At 38.5% G+C, this 9,972-nt stretch overlaps 1 protein-coding gene across 1 annotated transcript in view; it reads right to left on the minus strand.

Moving 5' to 3' along the window:
* The window catches only part of aadat (aminoadipate aminotransferase), a 9,955-nt gene extending 128 nt beyond the window's left edge, over positions 1–9,827 (minus strand). Inside the window, exons 1-12 of the mRNA XM_028475226.1 lie at positions 9,756–9,827; positions 9,045–9,116; positions 7,826–7,994; positions 7,611–7,743; positions 4,888–4,962; positions 4,226–4,435; positions 3,242–3,307; positions 3,085–3,167; positions 1,690–1,786; positions 1,531–1,592; positions 1,390–1,454; positions 4–291 (exon numbers count right to left, since the gene is read on the minus strand). Of these exons, the coding sequence (XP_028331027.1) occupies positions 4–291; positions 1,390–1,454; positions 1,531–1,592; positions 1,690–1,786; positions 3,085–3,167; positions 3,242–3,307; positions 4,226–4,435; positions 4,888–4,962; positions 7,611–7,743; positions 7,826–7,994; positions 9,045–9,111 (1,315 nt within the window). The 5' untranslated portion in view covers positions 9,112–9,116; positions 9,756–9,827. The remainder of the gene's footprint in view (positions 1–3; positions 292–1,389; positions 1,455–1,530; positions 1,593–1,689; positions 1,787–3,084; positions 3,168–3,241; positions 3,308–4,225; positions 4,436–4,887; positions 4,963–7,610; positions 7,744–7,825; positions 7,995–9,044; positions 9,117–9,755) is intronic.
* Positions 9,828–9,972: the final 145 nt, after the last annotated feature.

Below are 9,972 nucleotides of genomic sequence, written 5' to 3' on the forward strand. Positions count from 1 at the left end.
AGCAAACACTCGTGTTTGCACACGTCTGACCTGAGCCGGGATTTACACACTGAATGTGGGCGGGGCCAGACTCTGATCCGGCATCTGTTTTTCCATCTCTCACACAGTCACACAGCTGCATTCTAAGTGAGGCACGTACTGTGTGTGTGCGTGTGTGTGTGTGTGTGTGTGTGTGTGTGTTGACCTCTTTCTCCAGGGCCTTCTCCATGATGAGCTGCTGCGTGTCAGCAACGCCTTTCAGCTTCATCCACAGGAACATACCTGCAGACGGGGCGTGCCACTCGGCCAAATCTGCACACACACACACACGCACGCACACAAACACACACAGAGTCCCATGAGAGGTGTGTTTATTTACAACATGAGTGTCCAACTCATGTCAGCACACAACACACACCTCAGTGACTTTATGTTTACCAACGTTTCTACATTTGACTCATCGCACCAAGCAAATGTTTAATACATAAAAACATTAAATAAAATACTCTTGGTCAGAGGTTCTCAACTTCTGAGTCGGAAGCAATAACACAGGCCCTCGGTCTCATTTTGTGTAGCCCCTAAAGTAAAACGCAAAATATTACAGAAAATTATTGGAAACATTAAAAAAAAAACACACACCGACCCCACAAATTCACAAAATGACTCTAAAAAACATACAAAATGAGAGAAAAATACACAAAATTGCTCCTATAACACTATATGACTACAAAAAATACACAGAAATAAACAAAAGTACACAGAAATCAACAAAACCACTCCATAAATCAACAAAACTACTCAAAAAATCAACAAAAACACACAAAATGAGGAAAATACACTAAATGACTCCAAGAATTAACAAAATGACTACAAAAACACACACAATGAGAGCAAAATACCCCAGGGGCCTATACTACAAAGCTAAATTTCCTCTTATCACGCTAACTCCCGGGATTTAATCAATGTGTGCTAGACTACAAAACTGGCTAATCCAACAAATGACTCCAAAAATACACAAAAAGACAACAAAAATACACAAATTGCTCCAATAATACTACAAAAAATATACAATATACAAAGTACACAAAAATGACTCAAATTTAACAAAATTTCTCAAAAAATCAACAAAATTACAACAAATACACAAAATGAGAGGAAAATACACTAAATGACTAAAAAAATATACAAAACAACAACAAAAAACACACAAAAACCTTTCTTCTATGGTGTATTAAAGCTCAAACTGGTAATTTCTCTAAATGTTGAAACGAATATTGATAATGTGGCTCTAAGATCACACAATCCCTGTTTTGTGACGCCCGCTGTAATAAAAGTTGCCCGACTCTGTAATAGTTGCACCTACTGTGTTACACACTGTATGATGGCTTTAAAATTCACGCACACACAAACCTTTGAGCCAGCGTTCTGCAGAGCCGATCATGGCATCCCGCTGTTTGCTGTAAAACTCGATCACCCTGCAGGGAGAGAGAAAACTGCTGAGTCATGCTGCTGCTGTGTGTGACTACAGGGACGTGAAGCGGAGCCTCGTACCCTTCTATGTGCTGCAGGAAGCCTTCCTGCCCCCAGCTGTGCAGCAGCTGAGACACCATGAGCTGCAGAAAGCGGACGCACACAGTGCTTTTATTGTGAAACCACTCCAACAATCAGGAGACACAGTGTGTGTGTGTGTGTGTGTGTGTGCACGCTCACCTGTGTGAAGGTGCTTGTGTGCATGGTGGAGGCCTGGATGTGCAGCACCACACGGTCTACCAGCGGTTTGGGGCCGGACACAAAACCTATCCTCAGCCTTACAGACACACAAAACATAGTCACCATCATAGTATTCACCACCTCATAGATCAATGAATCCAACATCATTTACTTAAAAAATAAAAGGAAAAAGGTAGAAATTTCTGCTTGAAAGTTTCCTTTTATCTCCACCGTAAACACTTTGTTTGTCGACACTTTCGTGCATTGTATTGTGGGATGTGGAGTCGCACAGACGTGTGTAAGGCTGTGTCTGAAAAGTCCCTCCTATCTCCTTTCCTATCCACTGTTCCTTCACCCCGGCTAATGTTTAAGTGGTGGCCATGAGCATCCAAGTTGTCTTTATGCTCAGGAAAAGAGGCTCAAAGCTTCCTGTTTTACCTCCTTCAGCCTCGGAAACACTGATGCATCCTTTACCAAAGGAGACCAGATAATGCTGACCCACAATTCCTAGCATTAACCTAGCTATATAAATAGCTAGCATTAACATATCATTAACATTAGCATTAACATTTACATAACATGAGAATTAGCATTAGCTAGCATTAACAATTAACCTAACATTACTATAGCATTAGCCTTAGCTAGCATTAGCATAGCATTAACATTAGCATAACATTAGCATAGCATTAACCTTAACTAGCATTAGCATTAACCTAGCAATATCATATCATTAACATTAGCTAGCATTAACTAATGTTAATGCAAACATTAGTATAGCATTAGCATAGCATTAACGTTAACATAGCATTAGCATTCACCTAGCTATATCATTAGCTAGCATTATCATATCATTAACATTAACTAGCAATAACATTAACATTTGCATAGCATTAGCAATAACCTAACATTTGTATAGCATGAACTAAACATTAGCTAGCATTATCATTAACCTAACATTAGTATAGTATTAGCATTAACATAGCATTGACCTAGCAATAGCATTAGCACTAATGTTACCTAGCATTAGCATTAGCACTAATGTTACCTAGCATTAGCATTAGCCTAACATTACCAGTGCACAATATTGCTAAACATGCACAAAATATTTAGATTTTCCTTTGATTTGTATCGCTCCTTATGTTACGTTTGATTGCTGCGTTTCCTGTAAATCTGCTGAATGTATTTTATGGACTTCTCAAGCTCGTCTGTGCAACATGACGCACCTCGAATAAACCTCAAATAAACAGTGAAAACTATTTTTGTGCAAACATTTGTGTTTCACTGTGAACATTTAAAGTGATACTACCGACCAAACCATCCACTCTCATTCCTACTGGTAAATGTTACATTATCACAGTCTTTCAGTTGGGCTGTCTTTTTCACACACACACGCACCCTGATGACAGGATCTTAGAGAAGGAGTCGGTCCTGATGATCCTCCCGTCCACGTCCATGGAGAGGAAGGTCGGCGCCCACGGCTGAACAACGCACAAAAAAAAAACAAACTCATAAATCATTGAAGTGACAAGAGGAAAATGATGTGGATTAGTACCTTCTCAAACTGCAGGAAGTAGTATGGGTCGTCCTCGATGATCAGCATGTCGTACTGCTGAGCCAGCTGTTTACACAACAGAGGACGTGATGGAGGACAGTCAGTGGTTTCGTATGGATTCTGAGCAAACGCTAACTCTGCAAGTTTTCTTTGATTCTCTCTGGCTGTGTTCAAAATGTCACACTTTGATTATACACTACAACCTCAGTGAGTATATACTGTCTACCATATACTATAAGTATGATTAGGATGATGAGCGTTACCACTGAAGTATACTTCAGTGAACATACTTGTGTTGTAAATGTCATACTAATTTACTACTCATACTAAGTTTGATGTCAAAATGAGTATGTAGTGCTTCACAATAGATATTATGAAAAGATTGAGTATGCAAGAAATACCTAGATGTATACTATGTGGGGACATTTCTCAAGTATGCACTGTAGAAACACTAGTCATACTCAACCGCCCCATGATGCATTGCGAGCGGAATGTAATGTATTGTCTTTGGATCAGCCTCAAGCTAAAAATCAAACATCCCCTTTTCAAAATAAAAGCATCTCTTCTTGTCTTCCATTAGTTTTTTAACACTTTTGTAAATAGGGCTCTTGTTTTGAAGTTAACCAGAAGTTTTCTCAGTAGTACAATGGAGGATCTCCCAAAATCTCAGAAATGTTGGCATGAAACGTGTATTCATGAGTTTTATGGAAGAAATGAGCAAATGTTGATATTCTACTTGGTCACTTTCTCACTTCAAATGTTTGAACTTTGAAAGGTGGAGACTCAACAGAGATATTTAGCCAGGTGTGATTCAGGTGTGGGTTCCAGATGCATCTTGGGAAACTTGGAAGTATACTTCAGTGGTAACGCTCATCATCCTAATCATATTTACAGTATATATAGTAGACAGTATAAACTAGTTTGTAAAGTGTGGTCAAAGTGTGACATTTCGAACACAGCCTTTATGTTTCAGGGAAAACCAACCTCGTACACTTCCTTCTTCCTCTCTGCTGTCATGGAAGCTCCTGTGGGATTTCCTCCGTTGGGAATGGTGTAGAGGACCTTAGGAGCTGTGCTACCAGGCCTGTGAACCTCACCTGGATCCCATCGAGACAGAACCTCCTTCAGGGCGGTGGGAATCATACCGTAACGATCACTGGGAACGTTTATTAGATTACAGCCCAGCGGCTGAAGCTGTGAAGGAGAGACATTTCACTGTGTGTGTGTGTGTGTGTGTGTGTTTACTGAATATATTCATCACAGTGAGGGTTACATTATCAACATTCATGTCAGCATTTAGAATAATTACTGTTATTACTATTATTCTAAAAACAAAGGGGATTCAGTGGGTTTTTAGTTGTTGTTTTTTGTATTTTTTGAGTCCAGTTGTGTACTTGGGAATCATTATTTGGTGTACATTTGTTGCAATTTGATTGTATTTGGACTCTGTTTGTGTAATTAAAATAAAAAATAAAAACATGTATATTTGGGTGCTTTTCGTCATTGTATTTTATGAGTCATTTGTGTTATTTTGTTGACATTTATGGCGACATTTTGAATAATTCTGTGTGTTTTTGGAGGCATTTGTGTGTTTTGAAGTTATTTTGTGTATTTTTGAAGTGTGTGTGTGTTCTTTTAATGCTCACTGCTGCCAGAGTTCCTGGGTATGTGGGAGTGTCCAGGAGAACGTTGTCTCCGGGACTGACCAGCATCTCAAACACCTGAGAAAAAAAAAAAAGCACCAAAAAAAGATTTTAGATATTAGCTTTGTTTTAAAACACATTTCTGATTTTTTTTTTTGTTTTTTTTTAATTTTTAGTTCACTTTTTTATTTGGAAAACACACGGGTAGGCACAATCTCACTTATACAACTTAACAGAGTTTCCTTGGCCCTATTCCCATTGTCCATTGAATAAAAGGAACAGAGAAAAAATAAAAACATGTCACGGAGAAGAGTCTGAGGGGAGGATTCACTAAGATCTGAAATAAAGGATGGTAATCCAGTTGCTTTCCTAAATCCTTTGGTGACAGTTTCCTCACCTGCTGCGAGAAATTAACTAAAACTGCAGCAATGATTAGTGCACGTGCAGAAGTGGTGGAGACCGCCCTATTCAAATGAGCGTTTTGTACGTGTTATGAGGGTGAAGGAGAGCTGAGTGCGCGGAAGCAAAAACAATAAATATGAAGCAGCAGAATTGGAGATGTTAGTAGAGGAAGCTAATAAAAAATGGATAAATTACAGCAAAGATATAAATAAATAGATAGGTGGGTGACGGATGGGTGCATGCGCACGGCTGATGCGTGTGTGTGAGAGTGAGCCACGGAAGAGAGATGTGTGTGCGTGTCTATGGGTAGAGTCCGACACGGCGACCGGGACAGGTAGCGAGCTTATGTTTATAGTGCAGCCAGATAATAAAGTGCAGCTCTACAACAACAAAACGGCCTGTTCTTCCGACGCGGTACCGTCTTTACCAAGCGTAAGGTGTACGGGAGTGATCCCCGGAGGAGAAACAGCCTCCAGCCATGGAGAGTGCAGACCTCCGCTGTCTCCCCAGAGCCACGGTGGGGAGACGAAACAGGAAAAGTTTTAACACGTTCTTTAAAATTGTGAATTCATTGATCCCAAATATTTAAAGTCGAGGTCTGAAAATGCCGTCCCTCGTTAGTCTTTCCTCTCCCCTGCCTCGTCTCCTCACAATTATCACTGCTGTCATCAAAAGCTTTGACAGTTACCACCTGGTTGTGGGCCGTGCTAAATTTATACAGAAAAACAGAGGGAGCAATGAAGTCCATCTTTGATAAATTGCATTGCTTCCCCTGCATTCATTTATTTGAATTTCCCCCTCCCATTTTTTTGCTCCCCTAGTGAGCTCCGCCTACAATACATATTCATTAGAGGGAAACGCGTTAAATGAATTGAGGAAGCATTACGACGTGCAGCAGCAGCCGCGCACTCCTGTTCGCAAGGCAAGGCAAATTTATTTGTATAGCGCATTAAATACACAAGGCCACTCAATGTGCTTTACATGATAAAACATTCAACTGTTTAAAATCAATAAGAACATTTAAAATCATCAGTAAAATCAATTCAAATCATCAACACATTCATGACCAAAATATCTCCCTCTCAATCACACATTTTAATACTGTTAAACCTTTAGTGTGTCAGTCCACGATGTCTTTTCAGAGTTTTCCACTTTTTGAACATTGAAAAAAAGTGGAAAAAAAAGAAGAAAAAAAAAGGGGGGGGGGGGGGGGGGGTCACATAATTTTTGTACATCATTATTTTTAAAATGTTGGCAAACATGTTAGTTAATTAAAAAATAAATATAAAATATAGTTATAAACATAGTTAATTAAAATCTGATCTTATTGTGTTTACATATTATGTCCATTTGGACCAAAGCTTGACCAACTAATCCTTTTGCACTCAGGAAAAATAACAGTTTCTCTATAATGTAGATCTTATGAACAATATTGATCCATTCATTAATGGTCGGTGATTCCACTTTCAACCATTTTCTCGTGATGGCCAGTAAGTTTTTATCATTTTTTTGTCCAATTCTTCACATGTAAGTGGGATGTTTGAAATAAATATGTTATTAATTTGGTTATGTAACTCTTCCCAGTCATTTCTGATGACATGATTTGCCCCATTTACCCCACAGAGTCCCTAACATGCATCGCTACCTCCCCCGTGATGTTTCTGAATGGGTTTTTCCAACATACAGTAATTCATGCCACATGTTGGACCCTGTTGTAATACATGATAGCTGACACCACTATTTCTGTTGTTTTTATAGAAAACGTTTGTGTTTTTTTAATTCTGAAACCACTTGAGCTGTGACATGCCACTTTACAACATTAATAACTTTCTCTTGATGTTCCCTAAAGTTGTCTGTGGTTTAGGCCTGAACAATTAATTGCATTAGCGATATTATCGCTATATCGTAAAACGTGATTTTCTAATCGCAAAGGCTGAGATTTATTTATGTATTTATTTTCCTGCCTTGTTAAGTTCAGAGTGTTTAAGAAGTGCAGTCCACATGTTTACATGTTTCATGAAACGTGAAGTTAATTAGATATGTTGAAGACGTAAAGCCACAAATTTGACTGCTTTATTGTTGTAATCTGTGCTTTAAAATTTATATTTTATATTTATTTAAAGTTTAAATAAATCTGAAATTGTTTATTATGAAACAGATTGATTTATCGCTTGTGTTTATTGAAAAATACATGACAAGAGGCCCTTGAAAAAATAATTGCATTTTAAATTGCAATCGCAAGATCGGGGAAAAAAAAAAAAATCACAATTAGATTATTTTCCAAAATCTACTGTGGATTAAAGATTTCAGTCTTATTCACAGACCTTGCAGAGCCCCTCCTGGCTGCCTGTGGTCACACACACGTCCATCCCTCCGTTCTCTGGGCTGTAGCTGGCAGTGGGAGGATTGTGGAGGTTCTTCTGCAGGTTCTTCATCCATGTCAGCAGCTCAGGAATCCTGCACGAGGAGGCGGAGTCAGAGTTATACAGAGCTTCCTGCTGATTGGAGGAAGAGACGTCTTCCTGTCTCATGCTCTCACCCATTGGACGCAGAGTACTGTAGCGCTCTCTTCATGGAGGTTTCATCAAAGGTCACCGTCTGTCCGTTCTTCACGGTGATGGAGGCCGACTGGAAGGGGAAGGTGTTTGGGTTTGGAGCCCCACCGGCCAATGATATCAGAGATGGAGGCGAACGCTGCTGAAGCTCAGCTTCAGGTTCAGGAGAGACAGGAAAACACAGAGTGTTCCCTTAGTGGATGACAAAACTTCATCTCATCTCACTCCCTCCAACCTTCACCGCATCTCATCTAAAACCTCTGATTTCCATTAATCGCAGAAAAACTGAAATCACATTCTGAAATGAAAAAATCTATCATTTTTTCACTCTCTCTATTAAAAATCAGGCCCCAACATGTGACGAAAATACCTCACATGCATGTTTTGGAACAATATCTTGTCTCATTCCACCTCATCTAATCTTAGCTCATCTATTTTTGCCTTATCTCGTTTCATCTGACCTCACCTAATTTTAGCTGATCTCACCTCACTGTACCTTATCTCATAACCATCTCATCTCACCTCACTTCACTGTGCCTTATCTCATAACCATCTCATCTGACCTCACTTCACTGTACCTGATCTCATAACCATCTCATCTGACCTCACTTCACTGTACCTTATCTCATAACCATCTCATCTGACCTCACCTCACTGTACCTTATCTCATAACCATCTCATCTCACCTCACCTCAGAGTCATCTCACCTTCGCTTATCTAATTTCACCACATCTCATCTCACCTTATCAGAATCAGAAATGTTTTAATGGCCAAGTACAGTTTTTAGGACAGTACAAGGAATTTGACTTGGTAGTCGGTGATATTTTGATCCCATTTTACCTTATCTCGCCTCACATCTCATTCCATCTCACCTTATCTCATTGTATCTTGCTACATTCTTTCTTAACTTTGACTCTCACCTCATTTCAGCTCAACTCGCTTTACCATAACTTTTCTCATTTCACCTCATCACATCTCATTTTGTTTGCTACATCTTCTCTTAACTGTGACTATCTCATCTCATCTCATATACGACAATAACTCAAGGAACTTCTTGAGTTTTAGCAAAAAGCAACAATGAAAAAACTGACAACCAGCAGAGTTGCACAATGAGTAATTCTGATTTAATAGTTGGACTTTTAAATGTTGTGAATATATTGGAGTTGTAAAACAAAATCTAAAATGTCACAAAGTGAAACTCACTCAGCATCCTGATAGGAGAAGGCTTCCTGGCTGCACTGACAGCCGTCAGAAAACGAGCATAATTCATGATTCCTGTAAATAAAATTTTTTTATAAAAAAAAAAAAAAACATCTGAAATGTTAGATGGTTTATTTAAGTGAATTTATTCACACAGTTTCAACCTGTTGCAGACATTTTTATGTTTACATTTAAAGTTTTGTACACCATATTAACAATAATGAATATTTTAACCAAAATAAAAGCCTGAGATAAACGCAATGTTTATTCATTTTTACTTCAAAATGTCTACTTTTTTTTTTTATTATTATTTATTCTTTAATTTTTTTGCATTTGCTGTTTTTTTGTTTTTGTTTTATTTTGCTGTTTGCTTACATTGCATGTTTCAGAGTGACGCCATACTCACATGTTTTAGTGTCCTCTCAGTAATCTTGACATTTACAAACAAGCCGCATAAATGTCGTTATAATTCACTTTAGCATGTGAAGCTTTATCAGTCGGTGAGTCGTTTGTATTACTATCAGAACAAACACTTTGACCTTAACACACACTCATTTAAAAGCATTTTTCCACCAGTATTATCACCGATATAAAAGCTGAATTCTGAATATGGTGAAACTCATTGAGGATAAAAGAATGTTTTCGAGGATTTAATTGTACTTTTACACGTATTAAGTGAAGATAACTAGCCCACGTTCAGCTGTGTAAACTGACCTTGCGTATCAGCGCTCTATTGCTCCGGTGTCTTCTGGGTAATGTAGTTCGACTAGCACAGAAGCTGAGGAACAGTAGACGGCTGGTTTCGATAGTGAAAACTACATTTCCCACATAAATAAATGACAGCAGTTATGCTTTACAAACAAAATATGATTATTTATTGTTTTTGCTGATGTGTGTTTGAAATACGTCAAGATAAATAAATATTTAGCAA

The sequence above is a fragment of the Gouania willdenowi genome, chromosome 18 (assembly GCF_900634775.1).
Source record: "Gouania willdenowi chromosome 18, fGouWil2.1, whole genome shotgun sequence".
In the NCBI taxonomy this organism is placed as follows: domain Eukaryota; kingdom Metazoa; phylum Chordata; class Actinopteri; order Blenniiformes; family Gobiesocidae; genus Gouania; species Gouania willdenowi.